The sequence below is a fragment of the Photinus pyralis genome, unplaced genomic scaffold (genome assembly GCF_008802855.1).
Source record: "Photinus pyralis isolate 1611_PpyrPB1 unplaced genomic scaffold, Ppyr1.3 Ppyr1.4_LG4, whole genome shotgun sequence".
Classification (NCBI taxonomy): domain Eukaryota; kingdom Metazoa; phylum Arthropoda; class Insecta; order Coleoptera; family Lampyridae; genus Photinus; species Photinus pyralis.
Genome location: NW_022170511.1, coordinates 29,646,549 through 29,671,060, shown reverse-complemented (window position 1 = coordinate 29,671,060; position 24,512 = coordinate 29,646,549). Strand labels below are relative to the sequence as shown.

The following is a 24,512-nucleotide window of genomic DNA, read 5'->3' as shown; positions in this document are numbered from 1 at the left end:
AAATTTGGTTTTGCCCATGCGCAGTGCCAACTTTTTTATTTATGGAAGAATTTAAACGAAATTTGATACATAGGCACTTGGGATAAAAGAAAATCAAACGCCAATTTCAAAATTTGGTTTTGCGCATGCGCAGTGCCAACTTTTTTATTTATGGAAGAATTAAACGAAATTTGATACATAGGCACTTGGGATAAAGGAAAATCAAACGCCAATTTCAAAATTTGGTTTTGCGCATGCGCAGTGCCAACTTTTTTATTTATGGAAGAATTTCAACGAAATTTGATACATAAGCACTTCGAATAAAGGAAAATCAAACGCCAATTTCAAAATTTGGTTTTGCGCATGCGCAGTGCCAACTTTTTTTATTTATGGAAGAATTTAAACGAAATTTGATACATAGGCACTTCGAATAAAGGAAAATCAAACGCCAATTTCAAAATTTGGTTTTGCGCATGCGCAGTGCCAACTTTTTTATTTAATGGAAGAATTTAAACGAAATTTGATACATAGGCACTTGGGATAAAGGAAAATCAAACGCCAATTTCAAAATTTGGTTTTGCGCATGCGCAGTGCCAAGTTTTTTTATTTATGGAAGAATTTAAACGAAATTTGATACATAGGCACTTGGGATAAAGGAAAATCAAACGCCAATTTCAAAATTTGGTTTTGCGCATGCGCAGTGCCAAGTTTTTTATTTATGGAAGAATTTAAACGAAATTTGTTACATAGGCACTTGGGGTAAAGGAAAATCAAACGCCAGTTTCAAAATTTTATTTTGCGCATGCGCAGTGCCAACTATTTTATCTATGGAACTATTTAAGTGAAATGTGATACTTAGGCGCTTGGAACAAAGGAAAATCTAACATTAGTTTTAAAATTTAGGTTTGCGCATGCGCAGTTCCAACTTCCTTATTTAGAAAAGCATTGAAATGAAATTCTTCTCATAAACTGAAATTGAAGTAGCACGTCAACAATGGATTGCCCATGTGCAACGCTATCTTTCATATTTGTGGCCGGATTTTACGATTTTAACAGAAGTTGCATCTTACAAATGGGAAATGAATGCAAGTGGAAATGCGCTTTATGTAAATCGTTTACGATTACTTTTTAACTTGTTTGAACTGAAAAGGGTTTAAGTCGTCAAACTGGAATCATGATGTGACTCGAAAAGTTTTTTGAATCTCAAAAATTCCCGGGTTATTTAGCTTAGTGAATTTTCAACATTTAAATTTTCAGTTTTTCGTTACTGATCTACTCTTTCTGTCCGTTTGTTCGTCGATGCCGTAATCACCCCTACTCCTTTTCAAGTTATTTACTTCCTGCTTTTCGCATTCGGTAGCTTTTAAAGATCTGGCATCTGAACCAATAAAAATCTTACTAACTATATGCATAATGATAAACTCTCAAGAATGTTGTCTTCGCAATTACTAACACAGGCGAAATTACCCTTAAACAATGATTGATTATGAGTATAACGGGGCTATTTTGACAGGAGCTATTTTGTATATTTGCATCTTGCATCTTGATAGGGATTTAAAAAAAAACGAATAACTTTTTAAAGACGGGTTTCAATTACGTGCGTGTCCGTGTGTAAATTAAACTTTGTTACATCCATCATCCAACTGCTTAGTTTAATCCTCAACTTTCAACCCTTTATGAGTATTGCGTTTTTTATTCTGACACAAATTGGGCCTTTAAATGAGAAACGCGTATGCTTAAATTTTTATTTAATTGCGGCCCTTCGTTAAATAATCAATTCAACGCAATTAAAGAGACACGCAAGTTACGGCAATCAGCGAGGCCACGTTTAGGGATTATTACCAACCATTACGCCTTAATGCCCCCAAATTTATTATGTGTAACATAAATTGAGGTGTTTCGGTTCACTCATTTGTTTCGTTGTAGGATTAACACGACAAAGCAAAACTAAAAATGGCATTAAGTGAAAGTTAACTGTCGGTAACGTCCGATATTTATTATTGTAAACAAAATATTAAAAGTAGTGCAATTGAAATTGAACCGTTAGACTAAAGGGATTTTTAATTAAAATTTTGTCGGCGGAATAATCGAGTGGATTCGTAAAATTTATGGTAGGATAGTAATATAATCAGAGTGTTTTCCATAGAATTTATATTAGCAGTACGGCAGTGAAAGTGAATGTAATATAAAATACAGTTCAGGCCCCTCCAAAGCGAGATATACCTGGTCAATTTCAAGGGGAGCAACCTGGTCAATAATGTTGGAGTTTATGCCCCTTAGTTTATCCACCAGTGCGTGTCGTGTAGGTGGTGTACTGCATTGTTTATCTGATGTCACGCCAAAATATTTTTAAGTGTAACGGTGATAAGCGAACGCCAGTTATGTGGAAGTTATGAGAGGTAAATGTTTTATTTATAGTCCTCTCGTTTTGAGGTTTTCCCGTACGGCATAAATATTAATTGCATTAAAATTAGCGCGCCGATAATCTCATGCGATAAGTTTCGATTAGTTTAAATGTTTGTTGGTTTGTACGTGGCGCCCTCAGAATGATTTTGTAATTCTTGTAATGAAGTCGTGCACGAATTGCCATTTCAATTTTCTACTACACTTGATTACGCTTACGTTACTGAGACGTATTTTATTGCCCTAAGAATTTAATAAAGCGAAATATGTTCAGTGATCGCCGTGTAGCCAAATGCGCGCGAAATGAGACCGTTGTATAATCGTGCAGTGCATAATAATTGCAAAATTACCGATTTTCGAAGATTGAATTTTATACAAAACTAACGTGGGTAAGTAACCCTCGCGCAAAGATTTATATTAGAAATTTCAATTGGGACACAATTTATTTGGAAACGCATTGAAATTCGCAGGTTGCCTGCGAAAGAATCGTTTACTTCCGCCCTTAAAAACTGAAAACTTTAGAAAAGCAAACGTCTGAATTACTAATTGCCTCTAATTGAGTTTTGTTTAACTTTTAGTTGAAGTTTGAGCGTTTTGTTTGCGTGCAGTAAAAATAAAGTCGGGGAATCGGTAACCTTTTCTATATATTTCCAAATTGTTTCGCAAATTAGATGGAGTAGGTATTTTAAAACTTTGTTCGCATAAAAGTATCATGAAACGAATTCAAAATCGCCTTATTTTATTACCTAACGCAACGTGCCCGCTATCCTTATTCTGTCAAGTGACAAAAAGCGACACTTGGGAACATTATTATTTATTTATACCGACCACCTTCTACATTGGGAGCGTATAATTTCAAAAGTTTGCGTTGAACCGAGCTGCTTAAGTATTCCAAATACGAAACGTGGAATTGGGATATTTCGGTTAGTTTGTAAAAATTTTATCATGGCAGTAAAGCCGATTAGCATTTGTTGTGTTTTAATGATTTCCTACTTGCCGTTTCGGTTACCAACTTATAATATTTTTAGATATTTGCGACTGCACTGGCAAGCTTCTTTCATTCTCCCTCTTAGGTAACCTCAACTCCGGATGCAATCAGTACTGTACCTTTTTATAAACGTATTCTTCTTTAGGTATTCTAATTCCACCATTTCTTTCGATGTGCACGCAATTGTACAATATGCACCTCCCCACAGTTCGAGGAGTCATATAGCGAATAAGGCAGATACCAAAGATTTGACATATTTGGTAGAAATGGGCAATCAAACTGTTACTAAATCCGCCCGTCCACCGATCCAGATTGGAAGCGGTTTCTTGGGAACAACAATCAATAACTTTTAATTTCTGTAGCTCAAGACCGACCAGTTTATACCAACTTCAAATTTTACAATTACGCAAAATTATAAACAAATGTTGAGATTATAGCCAGGAGGATGGCAACCTTTCTAATTCACACAGAACGAATTAGTACTATTTACCCATATTGCCGGATTATAATCACAGATTACCCTATGCACTATCGTCCCTTAAACACCGCCGTAAGGTTTTTTCATAAAGGTACTGTAGCACAATTACCGTCCAAAACCCATACCCGTTCAGTGCATTCCATTTAAGACGGACGACTCTGATTAAGTTAGTTGGATATTGATGCTATAAAAAAAATCATGAAAGTCGTCAACTTTGGTTTTTAAGGGGCACATTTCTACGTAAAAGCAACCCCTTGTCAGCTACCATCTCTCCACAACAACCCCAATGTCAAAAATGTTAAATGGAATGGAGACGAGTGTCAATTCTGTATATCCAACGTTTTTACGTTACAAGCAATGCCACAAAAAAGTTAAGTTTTTAATAAAATATAATAACTTTATTGTCGAACAGCAAAAGCTTCTACATGACTTATCCCGTAAATACCGGTAGCAAAATACGTTATGGGGGGTTCCGTTCACTTGTCCCCTCCCAAATATATTTAAAGATAATCAAAAAACAAGAGTGGCGCAAAGATATCTTTTTACGGCGCATTTTAGCGCATACCTGAGAGTACAATTTCGTATGAAAAGATGTTAAAAAAAGTAACTTTTAAAAACGTTAAGTTGGCTCCCCCACTTTTTGAAAATTTGTCACGACTTAACCGTAATGACGCTAGCTTTAATTCAAGTGGCGCAATTGAGCGCATAACCAAATGTATCAGGTGACCTAGTTACAAGTGACAAAATACGTACTGCGGAGTGGGGGGGGGGGGAGGCTACGTTCACTCCCCCCAATATTTTTTCGGATTCTACCCTCAACTTTAATCTTCATTAATAATAATTTTCAAACTTGGTCGTCTTTCCAAAGGAAGTGCAAAGGAAAAGTGCGAGACCTTTTTAAAGGTGGTCAGTTACGAATTATGTACCTAACTATTCTGAATTATAATAAATTCACGTATCATCCCTTAAACAACGCTAAAAAGTTTTTTCATATTATTCTCAATTTCGTTAAAGATAAGGAACAAACTTTAATTTCTAGGAAGGCGTAATAGGAACGAAGAGATCATTTAGGACTTTAGACTCAACTTTAGACCATCTTTCCGCGCTTTGAGAGTTCCCTCCTCCGACACTCCGTTCTGCAGATATTTGCACTGAAAGTTTTGACATCACCAGTAGATATTATTTATTTATTTTGCCTTTATTTTTGAGTGAATTCGGTTTCAACCAAGGCTGCTCTACCAACCCAACCCACTGTACATTTACAAATATGTATGCCCGAACCAGGGATCCTTAGTACCGCGGTCCAGGTTCAACTGAACTGCGCCACACGGACCGCCGTCTCGTCCAGACGATTCATTTTGCCTTTGTTAGTACTCCCCTTCGACATACCGTTTTCGAGATATTCGTTTTTAAAATTTTGACATCACGAATGGATATATTTTTTTCAGACGTCCTAATCTTTCTTTGTGTACCCTCCTCCGACAATCCGTTCTTGAGCTGTAATGAATTATAACCGATGACGATAAGGGGTCGAGGTGAAGGACTATATAGTTGGTACAAATTAATTCCTTTCGTTGGGACCTTTTATTAAAATACCATGAAGAATAGAACGTATATTCACATCCCCCCCCCCCCCTTTTTCAAAAGTTTTACTTGACACCACTAAAGGCATGCGTGTGCCAAATCTGAGATCAATTGGTTGTCGCATGTAAAACTTATGCACGTTTTACTTTCAGAAACAATATCTCAGGAAATCATTCATGGGGGGCCCTCCGTTAAGACATAAAAATTTGATGGCCGTCTAGTACACCTTCAAGGTATAGGCTGCCTAGTTCCAATTGCAAAAAAGTTCCAGGACTCTAGGACAATTAGCCTAAAAGTAGTTCAAAGAAGTGGTTCCTGACAGACAGACGGACGGACAAAACGCAAACAATACCACATAATGCTCACTTCCATTAAGAATAATCATCCTGTAAATAACGCTAAAAGATTTTTTCTTATATATGCTCAATTTCGTTAAAAATACGAACATATTTTGCCCTTTTTCCAAGGGAAGCGTCATGGAGACAAGTGAGATCAATTGGGGAGTAGACGGATAGGAATTGTTTATAGTCCAGAAAACGAAGCTAAAAGTAGTACAATCCCTAGCAAGTTTGTTCAAATTGCATCTGTTTGCATAAAAATTTGGGATTAAGCTCAACTTAATACCCTCCACTTCAAAATCTATATTGTTCTGATGGGCGCTCTTCTGAAAACTACCCCTTTTTACCGAAACCTATAAAAATTATGTACTGGTATTATAGCTTAAACTAAAGTGATTAAAATCATTCGCCTCTTATAACATTGCATTGCTTAAAAACTACTTTAATAGATGTAAAAAGCGCATTTACGCCTGGGAATTTTGGATTATTGCCATTTTAAGGTAATTAAGATTTCTTTAATTATTGTCCTATCGATCGCTTGTTGCGTGGCGTGCTTTGTGTGGCCCCAAATGCTATTCTTTTTTCAGCTGATTTGAGTGAACTGAATAGGTACATTTTTTATCTGTAAATGGTTAATTTTGTGATTACTCGAGTCCAAATTGCTATTTTGTATACAGAATTATCAGGTGCTAATTACGAATTTGTCAGAGATCAGAAGAAAGTTATTTTAAGTCTTACTGTGGACGAAATGATAAGCAATCATTCATATAGGTAGCAGAATTGGTATAGACTAGTTGTTTGATAGCGAAAGCAGAAAATGGCAAATTTGATCGAAGATGCCTTGCAGATACTCTCGTCATAGGGCACGTTGGCACAATTTCCTTACCAAAATTAATAGTTCGGTTTTGTATAAGTAGATGGTAATAATTTAAAAACTAAAATGCCATTTAAATCTGGGTGGTTGATAAACATTTCAATCTCTACAAAGTTTATGGATATGTAGCCACATCCACCTAGGTTTTTACTTTTTCAGGACTCCATTACTGAATCAATATCCACTAGAGAATCAGTTTTCCACAATAAGACATTTTGATATTGTTCAAAATGATTTTTTTAATTACTTACTTTAATAATTCGAAAGCCAAATCCTATGAATATTAAATATAACTTTGTAGATATAGTACTTAGTTCTAGATGCATGTGCTACTTACAGATTAAACAGTCATAACTTGTTAAGTTTTCCCCATACAAAATTTACAAAAATCTTTGTCATTGCAAAGTGCCCGAAACACATAGGTAAATCCAGTTGTGATATCTTGACAACTTCTAACATATTACCACTATCTTTCTATCTTATCATCTATAAGTACACTTACATAACCTTCGCGTAACTGCTAAATTGGTTTGTCTTATACCAAAAAATCAAAAGTTTGATTGTTGCTCATGTGACAATGGTGCCAATTTAGACCTGCAGACGGTCATTATTCGTTGTAGCTACACTACAAAATCAGGTCAGTTTGAAGCAAACACTATTGCTATTGTGCCTGCATTTCATTTGCATTGCATGTTACACTTTTTGGTTACTGATAAAAATGAATCAGGAAAGAGATTGCAGAGAAATGCACGTAGAGATAATGTTCGCAGTTTCCTAACCGTAGATTTCGTAATAATTCAGACATCAGGTAGACATATCGCCATGGCCTTTAAAAATCGATTTACTTTCATAATTAACAATATTTTTAACTTCAATAACCATTAGATTAGTCAGCAACTTCGATTGGATTATCTTAATCGCCACGATATTACCTGAATTAGCAGCATAACGAATTTTAAAGTGTTTGGTTGTAGGAAATCTAATTTTATGCTAATTATTAGTGGAGGTACCTACCATGCACTGTTTAATTAATATACATCGACCTTCATGTTTTGCATTAACCTTGTACAGTTTATACAATTTCTGCTCTTTACATTTCAAACGCTTATTGTTTATACAAATTTTACCAAACGAGACAGATGAAAAAGGGCTTCTAGTAATGGTGATGGTTGAATAATTAAATTCCTATTACTGGCATGAAAACGTGAACAATATGAAACGTGCATAAATCCAATATGGGATTTGAGAAGCGGGCATGATGTTTCGCTTTAATATATGATGGTTGTTAATTAGTTAATAATTCTTGAATTGGAATACCGCAACGTAAAATTTAATATGGCGTCCATATTGCGATCGTATTGTTAATCCCGATGTCGTTCGTCGTTATTAATGGGTTCAAATATTCATAGTCATCAATTGACTACTGCGCAATTTACCGTTCGAAGATTTACCTTAATATGATGGGATGTTTCGAGAAATTAATTAACTGAATATACAGCGGTAATAGTATTTTATTACGCCCCTCTAATCCAGCGATGCGAAATTTATGGCCGTACGTACAAACAATTATGTAAATAGCGCTCGATGATTCACATTTTAATAAAATTATATGTAAAATTTATTCAATCACAATTTTCATTTGTAAGGGAAAATTTTAACGGAAATACAATGCGTGCTTTTAGGGGATTCATTTGCATCACTTGCGTTTGGATCCTTCATTTAAAAGGGGTTGGAAACTACTAGTTTTTGATATAGGCATCTCGAGCTCTACAAAATGAAAGGGTTTAAGCAACTTGTTCTTGGATCATCACTTTTTCTATATTAGCAAATCGCCATTAGCATAAAAATCATTTACCTACCATAGTGAACTTTTAAAGTCAATTTTAATGCCACATTAATAAACATAAGCAATACTAATGCAAGGTAAAATTTAATTTATACTCATATTGGTATTCCACATGTAAAGTTTGACGGTAATTATTCGAAAAAAAGGTTAACATTATCACTAATAAAGATGCCGAGGTGGCAAATACAAAATAAAACCGACTGTACTTCAAAAAATTGTTCGATTGCTGGTTAGCACAATTTTCGCTGAAAAACGAAATGTTGTATTGAAAATCTATCGCTCAAATAGTGACAATGAGTAAGTGTTCTTTATTTATTGTATTAAACAGGGGTAGGTTCTTTAACTAAAACTATTCTGACAACAATAAATTATCCAAATAAATAAAAAAAGAATCTTCCCCCAGTGAAGTCTTACTAAAATACACGTACCTACAATAGAAAAGTTAATTTCCTAATTTAAATTTTACACATCACCGTCATATTTTACGATTTTTTTGGGTTACAGCAAAATTCTGCAAAGATTCTGTCTGAATGGAAAATTCCCCTAGGGCACAGTTAGCGTTTATTGGTATATGTAGCTTCTTTCTTTATGGGAAATGGAAAAACCCCGACATATGTTTGAAAGATATCAATGGACATTTTCGTACTTCCATTGTCGATGAACTTTCATAAATCTCGATGAGCTAGTCGCGGTTTTACTGACAATATTATAGAATACCCCGTGATGGTCCATAGTACCTAATTTGTTCAATACATAAACCACCTCAATTTTCCTTGAGTATATAGGGTCGCTATTAAAGATGGAACCAAAGCTTTCGCGCTCAAACCGTTTTAGGTTTAGACATGAAAATTACAAAGCTTCCAATTGAAATTAGTTCACATATTTTGAGCCTACAACATTTTTTTGCCACATGATTGTTGAATGCGACCACCATCTTGATTTTTTTTAATGGCAACATAGGGCATGAGATGATTCATTAGAAAGATTATATTTTTCCTCTTTCTTACTACCTTACACATGTGGTATTAAATTAGAAAATAATGCAGAAAAATTAGACAAAACAGAAGAAAATAAATCTATCCCGTTGCTGGTTATATGCCTTGGTTAATTCCTATTATCCCATTTCTTAACTAATCCGCAAACGTCCATGTGGTAGGTGAAATCGAGGATGGCCGTTATCTAACTGATTAGAGAAAACAGTACAGCTCCTAATTACGATGGTAATTTGGACAAGAACAAGCTCTTGTTAATTACCCTCGAACTGACCTTAGGGTACGACTGGGTTCCGACACAACAAGGAAAACATGGATTTTGAACTCTTATATTGAGAGTCGATGAAATTACTACTCAAATTTTGAATAAAATCGGAAATAACATAAATCTGACGTAGAAAAATAAAATTAGATTTCAAAATGGAATCAAAATTGACACACAATGAAAAATTACAAGAATTTATTCTAGCACAAACATAATAAAAAAAATGAAATGCGGGAAAATCCTGTGAGAACAAAATTTAAAGCTAGCAATTCCTTTTGGATAGAACACACTCCGTTTGCAAACGGTCGATTTATTAAAGACAAATTTAGAGATCTCAAAAATTGCTCACAGTTCTGTAATAATAATAATCAAATAAACTGCCCAGGACAAGAAATATGCGATGTTCGGCGAAACACACACTTTAACATGAATCTCACAAATTCTTCTCAGAAACAAAACAACTTATTAAAATACCACAACTGACTCGAAGACATTTCTTGATAACAGTAACTTTTTAAACTCGAAATTCTATGTGTCACGCATTATTTAACCAATATGAAAATGATTACGTTTTTTATTTTTAAAATTGCATAGCTGGCTGGATTAGCGATATCACGCCCTCTTTCAAAATAACCCCTTTACTCTTCATTCATCCTATTTGAATAAAAACCACCTCCTCTAATAAAATCAACGCTCCGACTACACTAGAAATTCCATCTACGCCGCCAGAACAGATAAAACACCTGCATCGCTTATCTCGCACATGACATTGTTCGTCGAAAAACTAATTAATTCTTGTCCGATAACAACTTTTTATGAACACTTGAGCAGATAAAACTAAACTCACTTAAAAAATTTCGATTAAATGTTCCCTAGTTTCTGCGCGTTTCCACCAACCGCAAGCTACTATTCTTATTAATGTCTGTTGCCGTGACTAAAAACCGAAACCGACACAACCCACGCCTTCCAAGCGAGCCTAGCTGTCGCCGAGAAACCTACCCTCTATTACTGTTTTCGTATATGAACGAGTACTATAATTAAGAAGGAATGTAGAAGGGCTTTTATTATCATACTTAAATTGAGAATAATCGAGATGGTAATATTCAAAAACATAGTTTTACACAAAAAGAATATTATAACCTACCTAAAGTGACAGAGCAACCAATTTTCATTTTACGGATAATACTGCTTTCGTAAAAAGAATATTTACTATCGTATATGTAATCAGATTTTTAAAATATACTTAAAAGAGCTTTATTCTTTCTCTTTGAACGCAATTGAAAACTCGCTGGCCAAAGTAATGAACTTTCAAAGCACTTTGTGCATCTTCCATTTATTAAAATGAAACAATAAAGTGTAGATATTGGTATGTGGGCATAAAAAACCTTTCACGTAAAATTGCAACATGCAATACAAAGTGCCATTTGTTAGATACATCTAACTAAAGCTCTCAAACATACCCCAATCGTCGACCTATTCTGTTCGCGTGCTACAACCACCACTTTTGTCCTTTTCGTTAGTGGGTATGCCTACAGCTTGGCATTGCACATTATATGGCTAAAGTTATACCCATTTTGAATTTCATGCAATTCGGTTTATAACTAATGGACATGTCAAAAGGACCTTCCTTATTTTTTGGCCTACATTGCCAATTCACTACGATGTACTAAATATGATAAGAATCCACCTGCAAAATTGCATCGTAATCGGTCAATTCGTTTTCGCAGACGGACGGACGGACGAACAGTACCGCAAAATTATGGAAGGGTGGGACTCTCATTTGTTTAGTTACATTGTTTTAAAAAAAATGCTAACAAGCTGTTGATGGAGAAAAATGCAAATGTGAATTTTAATGAGTTTGTTTTGTTGTAGAATTACACATGCATTATCTCTTCCGGTATTCGGGAATTGTAGATGACATTGAAATAAAAAACGCGATACATTTTCGTGGTTCGCCAAATCAGGGCGCGTTTTCATTGCTTCCGTTTTCGATAAACTGGATCTTAACAAGCTTATATGATATAACAAGCAACAGGGTAATAATCGTGTAAATTAAGTTTTTAAAACCACATTAAAGTTTGTTTGGAATTTAATACTACGCCCACTTCGTGTTTTAATTAAAGGTTTATGATTTTCTGTTGAGTTTCTAGTACCTATGCTACCTTCGCTCGCTTGTATTAAATTTTTCAATTTAAAACGCTAAGAGGATCTACTTCTGATGAGCAAATTCTTTGAATAGAAAGCAACATTTCGGCAGTAGCAGACGAACAAATTTTTTTGCTTTTACAACTGGGGAGAAGTTGTGAGCTCAATTTATGAATATTATTATCTAGCTAATTTAAAGGGGAAACTTTCTACAAATAAATTTGTTAAAACCTCTTCTGGGCTACGTTTTTATGTATAACTAGATCTTTCATGGCTACTTTAAAATGAAGGCAATGGCTCTGGTTTTAATAAATGCTCTCAGAAGGATAGATTTTCAAATAAAAGTCAAGGAACACAGCAACAAATGATAATAACAACCTTTAAAAATGAAAACACGGAAGGACTTTTAAGTAAAGTACTGCTACATGAAAGATTAGTTCCCAGGAAATATAAACTTTGATTTTTAAGTGGAATTATTTTTGTGTTTGAAGGATTCTGACAAGGGAACTGCTAATATTTGAATGAACAAATGCAATTTACCAAAGAAAATATTGCTGTGTCAAATGGCAAACGGTCACTAAGTCACCCACAAAACACCTGTGCACTATTTTAGTGACAAATTAACTTCGAAAGTCTCAACTTGCGAGGAGCCTGAGCAGAATTTGATAGGAACATGAGGGAAGCTGTGAAGCTTGGGAGGTTGATGAGGAAATTAAGGGATCGCTGAGGAAACCTCGAGGGGAGAATAATTAGAGAAGAACTTTGGATGTACATGGGGGGACCAATGAATTTTCGGGGAACTTGAGGGCCATTTAAAGACAAATTTAAGGGGGTGAACTTAAAAAGAAAGTGTAGATGAACTTGAAATAACTTTAGAAAGACTTTATGCAAATTGAAGAATTTTAGGGAGGTTGAGGGAAAATATGCGGTTAAAGTCCGCTTAAAGAAATTAACGAGGAAGGAGTTTGAGGAGAACTTGAGAAGAACTTCAGGAGAACCTTCGGGGTGATGAAAACATTAATTAATTGAGAGGAACTTGAAGAAAACACGAAGAATTTGAGAGCAGCTTGAGAGGTGAATTGAAGATGCGATCGGAGTGAACTTTTAATCGCAGATGCTTCGGTTAAAAGCAAAGATAAGATGTGCGCATGTGCAGTATTTTAAGCAATAAAAAAGACAAATTAAAAAAAAGTATACTTAACTAAAACCCAGAAGTAACCTACATTTGCGTAGTCATGACATTTCAACAAGAACGCGGTACTTCTTTAACACAACCACTGCAATAGTCGTAACGTACACAACATTTCATTCAAGAATACCAATATCAGACTAAAATCCACTTAATTGAATCTTACGTACCCTATAATAAATGGGTTTCGGATTGCGATATAGGTAATTAAATTAAAACATGGCATAACCTAAAAAAGGAACATGTTATCGAAATAAGGAATCCTATGAAAATAACTTTACCTCTAAAAGATACAACCAACCCGCATTTACGTAAATACGCCTAGGTAAATAATTTAGACAATTTGTAGTTTGATGATTCTGGAATTTTAAACTGCAGAAATCAACATCTTTCGCAAGATAAAAACCTGCCACTTCAACGACAAAACCAAAAGTGATATTTCTCAATCCCAATGGTACCAACTACTCCTAACGCACTAAAAGCGCATTCAGTCAGTGACCCAAACCAACAGTACATTCAATGAAACAACGAGATGTTACACAAATCAGGATCAACCCCCCGTTTTCAAATTCCTCATCCGGCCATTAAAGTATACTAAGTGTGAAAATATCAGCGCAATGATTTTGTGGAGTATTAATTGGGTTACTACCGGAATCATGACGACGATTTCGAACCATTTCCACAACCCGAGATGAAACTAAATTAACCAACCTGAAAATACAACACTGTAAAGCAAAAATATCTATTTATTGATGCGGAAATTAGCGCATACCATGGTATATAACGTCACTTTTGCCATTATCATTTTTACCATTATCTTCGTTGGTCCATAGCTTGACGATTAGGGATTATTTCCCATAAATAAAGCGGAGTAATGACTCCTTAGCAATGAAAATTTGTAATAATTGGAGAATGTGGATCCAAAAAAAATTTACACATTTTTATTATTTCCTATTTGAACACGTACGTAAAAATACAAAGAACAATGTAAAGAAGTACCAACAGAAAATTATAGCTACGTCAAACAATACAAGCAACTCATCAGGTAGATTAAAATACCTATGGCTTTTGCTTTATGTAAAATGCGGTACTGATTCGAGAATTAATTAAGTGTAATCAACCTACATCCTATTAAAGGTGGTATATAAAAATGCCGCAAGTAATATTACGCAATAGTCGATTTTATATAAACCCCTAATTAAATCAACATTTTATAATTTGCAATTTCAATTCAACCGTTCCATATTGTATGTAAATTACATATGTAAAGAGCAAATCCGTGGAGGAAATTTTGACTCATCTTCCGTTTAATGAACATAATATCTGAAAAGGTAATTGGCCAGTGAATAAAACGGAAGCTTAGTGAATGTTATTATATCATTATGATTATCAAATAACCACATCAATTTTTGTGAACATTTCATTTGTTATGTACGAAATTAATGGGTGTTATACTTTTTGCATGCGGAAGTGTTTTGATTATTTATCTGCGCCTGATTATTTACGTAACGATTCAACCGTTGAAATCGGTGTAGTAGATCTTACTCGGTTACAAAGTGGAAGCGTTTAAAAATCTAATTGGGAAGCAATGGGAAACATATGTTCCTAACAAAGGCACTGGATACGTGTGTGTTGGTAGCATTTAATTAGTGTATCAAATTTCAGTTACTGAACACCGATTTCAGAGAAGGTGCTTGATTTTGATAGGTTTAAAATATAATCTTTATGTGCGTTTGCATTTAATTTAGATAAATAGGGGGATGTTTCACTTTTGATGGACGCCCGTTGTCAAGAAATAGAAGTTAAAGCTGTCACGAAACCTGAATATTCGCTTTCGAAGTGTAATTTAATACACGGAGACACAATTTTCCTTCAGCTCTCTCCATGTATATTTAAAACATCACTATTGGATTTGCACACATTTCGCCTTTGGGCGTTGAAATGGGATTTGGTAAGGGAAACGGAGTACTGCGTTAAGGAAGACTCTACAGATTTGGATTATTGGTTCCTATCTTTCTTATGAGTATTTGTTTTCAGTATATTACACTGGGAGTAAAAAGCAATGTATTGAGAAGTAAACGCCATTGAATGGGTACTTTTACTTATGACATTCCTTTCATTTATTGTTACAAAATTGAACTTGACCTGCCAATAAAATTCATTATTGGACCAAGGGATAAGTTGTGAATCAAGGATGAGGAGAGTCTTTCCACGTATATAGGGTTTTGATTTAAAAACGAATTACCCAATCAATTAATTGGGGACAGAACTTAATGTGGTGGTTTTTGAACATACGAGGTACATCCAGAAAGGAAAATACGTACCGCAAACTGTTCCGTTAGAGAAGAACTTCTCGAAGCGTAATTTTAAGTAAGCGTAAGAGAAACAATGAATTTTAGGTGAAAGTTGTATTATAATAATTTAAAGACTATGCAATAATTTCATTTTCTATTGAAATAAGGGAAGAAAATCAATATTAAGTTCTGGCTGGAAAATTAAATGAAGATCCAATCACACATGCCAGTGAATTTTTTTAAGGGAGTGTACATGCAAGACATAAGAATGAAGATAAATTTAGCCCAACTTTAAATTTAAAGTGTTGGAACACGTTTTCGTTAATTTTACGGAAAATGATTCGTTAAAAGTTGAACAAGTTTACCATATACAGGGTGTATCATCTAAGACCCCTCTTTTACTCTTTTTATAGATAAAAAAATTGAAGAGCAAAGTAGTGCCCAATTATCGTCGCCATGTACTTGTCAAAATTTTGTAGTTTCGGTTATCCAGAGCTATAATTCGCTTAGCCATTTGAAATATTCAAATGATATGACATTTGGCGAAGATCAATTAAAAATTTTGCGACTGGGACTGTAATACACCACGCTTTCCACTTCCTTATTCTTTTATTAAAATTCGAACAATTCTTATCTAAAGCGCAACACCTGCGTCAACATCTGTTTACAAAATTAATTCTGAGCAACAAGCGAAACTCTTATCGTAACGACTGGCTAATATTAAAATTAGATAAACTTTTACAAACACCTAATACAATTCTGAACAAATGCCCCTTATCTTTCCTTAACGTAATTTCACAAGAAAATAAACAAATTATAATGCAACTATTTAAACAAAAATTATCTATTGTCTTAAATACCTAAATTTACACAACAGTATAATATATATCTAATAGTTCTATTCTTTGGATATCAACGGATTTCCAAATTTATGATTTTGTTTTTTTGAATTTGTTACCAAAAATAAAATTAACCTTATGGTTGTTGTTATTGTTTATAATAATAATAGATACGTGAGATCGTGGTGCTTTTGTTAACCTTTAGCTAGATATTAACATTTCCTTGTTCGTGTGCCCAACTGAAGATGATCCACATACTCTGTTGACCAGTAAAAAATGAAATTCTTGATTTGCTAAATCACGGTGATTTGAGTTGTGACTGAAATGCGGTGACTCACTGATATTGCTTGTATCGATTAAAACTACTGATAATTGACAAATAATATATTAGGAATCAAGTCTTTAAAAACCAATTATACACGCCTTTCTTATAGTATTTTTATTATACCTACAATACAATTTAAAAATAAGCCAATATAGACAACGAGCGACAAACTAAGGTGGGCGGATAAAAAGTCCAAATGACGAAAATTTAAATAGTTAGTCCCTTGACAATTGTCTATCTATTACTGAAAACAGAATTGGAAAATTCGAAACCGTTCGTGAGTTATCATGCACACAGACGGGCGGACGAGCGTTGTACTCGAATACATTTCTAATCTAGTGGGCAGTGTGACTAGACGTTTGCTTTTAAAAATCACTCCCTTTGTAAATAAATGACTTGCTGCAGAAGCAGAAGAAAAGCTGTTACCTGCAAAATCCAAATACAAAATCCTATTATAGAGAATATGAAAGTTGTTGGCGTGTATGAATAGGAAGCATCTTACGAACAATCTCTTAATTGCATCAATAATGCTGGTATATATTATAAGGAAATGTCGAAAAGTATTTAAATCTTCAACTCTTTGGCGCATTAATTCAAAAATTCAAACAATACTGCGATTAAGAGTGGAACAGATTTAGCAGCGTTTGTGAAAGTTTCCAAAAAAGGATAAGAGCCAAAGACATCTTTTGCAGAAAACGACCCTGAGACGATTCTTTATTTCAGTCCCATATGATAGTTTCATACGTCATATTTGTTTTCGCGCGCTCGATATAATTAAAACAAGTTGTAAATCAGCATATGCATGATTAAAGCGCATTTTTGGTAATGCAGGTCAGTATTTTATTAGCGAAGTTTAAAATTATCGATCTCACGAGTAATTTTGGCTGCGTTAAATAATTAATTTTATTTAATTTCAATTGACGGTATACGTCTTCATTTTGTAAAACAAATCACAAAGTAAATAATAAGTTTTTATACTGGTAGCGCTCTCTAACGGTAAAATTATAGCACCTCCGAAACCCATATCGAAATTATTTTCTTCAATTATCGATCTTACAAGTAATCTAACTCAAAATAGACTAGTGCCTGCACATCTACACTATAGCAGGAAGCTTTTAGTGAAAATTTGAAGTCTCTAGCTATTGTAGTTGTGGAGATCTAACGCGGACAGCCGGCCTGCCAGCAATGACGAATATAATAGCGTATTTTTTTCAAAAATGCGCTAAAAATGTATTTAATAACAAAATTGCATTAGAAATGTTACATTGAACAATATGTTGTTCATTTATCATAGGAGCTAACATGGTTCGTTTCCGTATTATACAGATTTATATCTGAAGTAGTGACAGTGTGTGCGATTTTGTTTATTGTGTTGTTGTTGATTTTGTGAGTTTTGTAGGTAGGTACTAAATACTTGGGGCAACGTTTTAGTTAATTTATATTTACATGGATATTGAACTTCATGTTAAATAGATGAGTGCACAACAGTTCCCTTCAAACATTTTTTAAAATTGAAGGTGCATTTTTTACTACCCGACATACATAGTAGGTACTTACAAAATCTTGCATTAGGTCTGAAAATCCCCCTCCACATTCTTTAATGGAAATACGTGTTTTGAACACTCAGGAACCCGTAAATCAATTCGAGGATGTCTGAAAAGCTTTTTGTTGAAATTGCGCATAGTCAAGGTTGTTAAAGTGCAATAAAAACGTCAATTTTCATTATTCTGACCGCACTTTTGAATGAATATATTTTACATTTGTCATAATATATCAAATGTAAAATATATCATATATTATATGATCTTAAGCCTAAAATTTAATTTCCAAACCGCTTTTGACTAAAATCTAGGAACAAGTTTATCAATAAAACAATTTGGTACACAACTAAATGGATTTCGACCAAATTTGGTGTATAATAGGTACCTATGTAATTTTCAATTTCTGCAAGTCGCTAAGTCGATGTTTTTGGAAAAGTATCTTACAAGTTACACTGATGGTTTCCATCGTTTTGCCCCATTTTCGTCTAGTTTAAACTAGAAACATGCAAGTTTAAGGCAAGAAACACAACATTTTTATTTACAGGATGTTCATACTAAGTCTTTATACCCGAAGTTAGAACTCATTAAAACACAACTCCTTTCTTAGTTTCCATTTTTGATTTGTAAATCTTATTTTATTTTTTCGAAGTTATTTGCGTTCTTTTGTTTTTTGAAAAATTGTAATAGCCCCTTATTTTAAGGACTATTGAAAAAAACAAAAATTTTCAAAGCTATCTTTTATTTATCTTTCATTTGTATTTGCAATTATTTTTTATTTTTTAAATATCGAATCGATCAAAAATTTCAAAACAAGATTTCTTTATAACCAACCCATCGATTTTTGAAATAAAACAATTATAAAATTCCCTAACTATCTACTACAACGATCGTAGGATGATTCGCCCCCGAAAATTCGCCCCGGTAAATTCGCCCCTGAAAATTCGCCCCCGGAATATTCGCCCCCACGAAAACTCGCCCCCAAGTAAATTCGCCCCCGGACTATTCGCCTCCGTAAGATTCGCCCCGGAAAATTCGCCCCCAAGAAAATTCGCCCCCAAGAAAATTCGCCCCCAAGAAAATTCGCCCCCACGTAAATTCGCCCCAGGACTATTCGCCTCCGTAAGATTCGCCCCGGAAAATTCGCCCCCGGCAAGTTCGCCCCGGACAAATTCGCTTCTGGAAGATTCGCCCCCGGCGATTCCGCTTCTGTAGGATTCGCCCCATAAGATTTATTAATCCTGTTAACTAAAATATGAATAGGCTATTAAGATAAGGTTGAATCAAGTAAGGGTGATTTGCAAAGGATTTGACATCCAAAGAAAATAAATCCTGTATTCAAAATGACTTAATGACTTCTATTATTTCAGACATGACATATGGAAAATCCACTTTAATTCTTGTATTACAAAAGAAGGTAATATATTATAATCTAATTTAAATGACATTTTTGATTGACTGAGTTGTTAGCTTCTTAATTTCTTCCTAACAGAACGTTTGATGGCTCGTTTGGTCATTGGTGATGTATGTGTTTTGAAACTTTTTATGTTCCTACTTGTTATATTTTGGCGCGAATACGAACTTTGATTTTTGGTTAGGTAACGATTATATTCTACGGTGTTTTTTTTAACTTTCGGAGTTTGGTATAAACCTGTGGGAAAAAAAATAGTTTTGAGTATTGAAGAAGATCGGTTTCACGTGGTGCTGGTAAGTTTTGCATTATTTTTTAATTAGGTAGTTAGATTTACTTAAAAAACCGAATGTTGTGCACGATTTTCTAAGATTTTAAATATTACAATCCTAATAGACGAAGAGTTTATTTGATTGAAAATCAAAATTCTCAAATTTAAGTTTGATCCGACGGGATGAATTTGAAACGAGTACAAGAGTACCGTAGCAGACTAATTCCTACTTAACTAATATATATATCAGCCAACTTTTTTTAATATTTTAAAGAAATGGGAGTTTCGAGTTAGATTTTTTTAGATTATTTTAATTATGATTTGATACTTCAGCAAACTTCACCTAAGTTGGTGTTTTTCAACACTAATTTAGGTACCTACATCAAATCTGGACCAATTTTCAAATGTAAGTCTAAAGAAAGAATCACCCTTTGTTTATACATTGATGAAAAAAACATTTCAATACATCCATAAATGAGTAATTCGACTCCTTTGTAAACGCAATTTGTTGTAAAATGTATTGTAAACATACGGTTGACGTTGAACCGTTGAATCAGCCTTTTACAGGTGAAAGACGATTGAATATGAACAATTTCGAGTTGCCAGTCTCGCCGTATTGAGTTCCAAATATTGTCATTTTTGCAAATATTTATTTAATCGGGAAAATGCATCGGTTGCTTAAAAATTTCAAAGACAATGTGTAATCCTGTCTCGAAGGACGCCTACGTTCAAATGTAACTGAGAGAGGAATGTTTGTATGTCTCGTCTTCAGACAATAACCACTCTTTGTACTTCACATCTTTGGAACTCGTACGAATCTATAAGTGAGAATAAAAACACGACAGCAGCATTCTTAAAGCAGATTCTGTACACCTTCTCAACGAATACCATGCCGAATTTCACAACAACTGAAAGAGGCAAGAAATGCTTAGTGCATGATGGTTTTATGTATGTTTTCGGAAAACAACTGAAAGATGGAACATCAGCGTGGAGATGTCGCTTTCGAGCAGGTACGAAGATTCTAGGTAGCACTTGTCAGGCCAGACTTTGGCTTACGCCAAATGAAGAGGCAATTGCTAGAGGTCCAATACCCAATCATAGCCATGGTTCCGATTGGGGTTCAGCACATTCTAAAGTGATAACGGCAAACATGAAAATGGCAGCTAAACAGCATCCTCAAACAATGCCTTCCGAAATTTACTTAAAAAAGATGGTTGAACATAACCCAGACCTTGAAGTAATTTCAAAGTTGCCACATAAGGAATCTTTGAAGAGAACCATTAGAAATGCCCAATCCCAAGGGTATGATAAACAGCCCAAAGACATTTATGCAGTTCCGGATGAACTACCTGTCCAATTTTCATCGTTTAATGGTGGAAGATGGTTAATTTTTGATTCTGGCGCTCAAGACAAAAACCGTCAATTGATATTTTGTTCCAACGATGGCTTACGTCAACTGGTAAACGCGAAGTTTTATATCATTGATGGAACATTTTCTACAGTTCCAAATATCGCTTATCAACTTTACACCATTCATTGTGACTTTTTTAACAAATTCCTCCCGTGCGTATACAGCCTAATGAGCAGTAAAGATGAACAGTCGTATAAAGTCCTTTTCGAGGCTGTAAAAGACGAAGTGAAACAAAGAACTGGTAAAGAACTCTGTCCTGAATACGTTGCCAGCGACTTTGAAGCGGCTGCCATCAACGCAGTTAAGGCATGCTTTCCGCAGGCTAAGCTGGCCGGATGCCTTTTCCATTTTTCTCAAATTTTATGGAGAAGAGTACAGAAAATTCCACATCTCAAAGAAGCCTACAACAAGATAGAAGAAAAAGACCTTAGAAGCGGCTTCCACAGCCTTGTTGCACTATCTTTTGTCCCCGAGTCCGATATACAGGTAAGCAGTAAAATTGTTTACATAGGTATATGTCAGATGCACCTCATGATGTCACTGCAAAAATTATTATTAATTGGTTTATTTTCACACTAATAGCGGTTGTGGTACATGAGACGGTTCTTGACCAAGTCTTCATGCAGCGATGTGACTTGTCATTGGTTAAGGAACCTTCTAACGATGTTAGCCGTTTTCAATAGTATGGCCTTTTGCATGTTGGTGTGCAGGTATTCCGGAAGTTCTAACGTGTGCAAGTAGCGTGTAAAAGTTTTCGCTGTTAGTCCGGTAACGGATATCATCATTGGTACTATTGTCACTGGATCCATCTTCCATACCTCTTTTACTTCAATTGCAAGTGGAGTGTATTTTTCAATTTTCTCTTGCTCCTTATCTAGAAGGTTCGCGTCGTTTGGTATTGCTATGTCTATTAGATGTGTCTTGTTAGTTCTTTTGTGAATAAGTGTAATGTCTGGTCTGTTAATGTGGTATTGTCTTGTCTGTGTGTAATGTCCTATCCCAGTATAATTTGAATTCGTCGTTTTCGAGGATGTTTGTTGGTGTATATTTGTAATATTGTGTTCGTGTGGGTACGAGTTTGTGCTTTAATGCAAGCTCCTGGTGGATTATTATTATTATTATTATTATTTTATTATTATTTCAGAAAGTTTTCGATGACTTGGTCGATGCAATTGACTCCAGACTTCTTCCATTGTGCGCTCATTTAGAAAAAAATTACGTGAAAGGGAAGACAGTCGGAAGAAAGGTGATACCCCCAAAATTTCCTCCTTCAACATGGAATTGCTATGACCGCGTAGAAAAAAACTTACCCAGGACAATAAATTCCGTGGAGGGGTGGCATCTAAAATTTAAGCAAATTTGCATGAGGAAACACCTGTCCTTTTATTTATTTATACAAAAGCTAATGGAAGCAGAATCAGACGCAGTTTTTGACAGAAAAGCTTTGGAGGTTGGAGGAAAATTGCGCTGCAGAATGAAGTTATACGAAAACCTGGACAGTCGAATTGTAACAAAGTCCAAAGGTACCAATTCTACAAAGGTAACCACGAACATTTGGTATATCTAGCGGCAGTTGGGGCATGTGTCTCGGGAAGTTTAGTTCCTACAAAAGAATCATCTCATTCAAGCGATGACAACTCAGATGTAGATGAAGAAGGTGGTGATAATCTCGGTGATAATGAATGCCAATCAGAAACGATGCAAGTTAAAGAACCTGACAGCAATGATTTAATGTTAAAATCTGTACAAACAATGGAAGAAGAGTTAATGTACGTACCCTTATCGGTGAAAGAGCAGCGGCTCTTATGCAAAAATTTGGGCCCCCTAAAATTCTTTAGGAAATCGGCTACTGTTCCGAACACATTAGGAGTTCCCTTTGCGAGAAGGAACCCACCACGTAAAACTTATAGCATAGTTGGGGACGGGAACTGCTTTTTTAGATCAATTTGTTTTACCATCACAGGTGACCAATCACAACATGCAGTGTTCCGTAGGATCATCTGTGAAGAGTATTCACAGTCTGCGGAAGGAGCTGACAACCCAAGACCGGAGATGGCTTCTGAAGGAACATGGGCGGCTAGCGAGGAAATAATGGCCACCGCGAATCTTTTGGGCATAAAGATATATGTATGGTCAAAGTTTGGAAACGTTTTGACGTGGCATATCATTTCTCCAGATCCGGCGCGATGCAATAATAATATTCGTGGTTCAGTCTATCTGGACCACAGCAGTGATGTGCATTTTGATGTGGTAAATAGCATTTGTAGCAACTATAAGTAATACTTTATAATATTTTATATAATAAAATTTATTTCTTCTTTTATTTATTTTAATTTGAGGTGTTACCAAAGCCAAAATCGTGTTACATTTTCGTATTTATATCATTCCTGTGTGCTATTTTACAAACATTTAAATACCTTTTTCTATAATCGATATCCAAAGTAGGCATTTACGCTCGTATCTGACAACGCAAACGTCATCTTTTTCGAGGAATGTCACTTTGTCGCTTATAAGCGCAAAATAGAAAAAAACGCTCGCTCTCCCAATTATTAACTATAAATCAAATATGCATTGCTCAGAGTATCCAATGACAACGAGTAAATGACATCTTTCATTTGGGAATAAGATTAAAATGATTTGAGTGAGAAATTTAAATTTCTGGAAATATGTGAACTGATCGATTGTAGAAAAAATCTTGTGTGTAATTCGAGCGCAAATTGATTGTCGATTTCAAGAGATTGCCGCGCTCCTTCGTCGCGCGTCAACTGTCTCTTTCAATCGACAATATATCATTTTGCGCTCTTAATACACAAATAGCTATTTCTAAATAACTGTATCTTGTTTAAAATTGTCATTGTGTAATTAGATTATGGATCGCAAGATCAAGATGAAATAGCGAGGGATGAAACGGAATAAATTTTTTTCTGCGAACCGTTGTCAATTGTTTGCGAACCGTTGTCAATTGTTTGCGGTTTGATAATGAGCTCCATTACCGCACTGTTTTTAAGTTTGTACCTTGCTCCTGTAGGCCAACCAAATATTTTCTTGGTAAAAATACATTATTTCCATTAGACTATGATACAATAACAAAGTGAAGAACTACGTAATTTTGAAAGGGATAACGATAAAAAAAGTTTAATGAGGTATCTACGGGATTGGAATATGTTACCAAACCAACCTATTACTTCCGAGGGTTAATAAATGTTATGAGGCTAATCCTACGGGGGCGAATCTTCTAAGCGCGAATTATTCGGAGGAGAATTTGTTGGGGGCGAATATTCCGGGGGCGAATTTGTTGGGGGCGAATTTACTTGGGGCGAACATTCCGGGGGCGAATTTACT

General features: G+C 35.0%; 2 protein-coding genes across 2 annotated transcripts in view; both read left to right on the top strand.

Moving 5' to 3' along the window:
- Positions 1 to 24,512, top strand: part of LOC116169057 (torso-like protein) — a 101,047-nt gene that overhangs the window by 32,961 nt on the left and 43,574 nt on the right. The window lies entirely within an intron of this gene.
- LOC116168214 lies at positions 20,256 to 23,556 on the top strand. Its single transcript, XM_031483916.1, has 2 exons — positions 20,256 to 21,656; positions 22,315 to 23,556. Exons 1-2 carry the CDS (start codon positions 20,517 to 20,519, stop codon positions 22,735 to 22,737), a joined length of 1,563 nt encoding a protein of 520 aa, XP_031339776.1. The 5' UTR covers positions 20,256 to 20,516; the 3' UTR covers positions 22,738 to 23,556.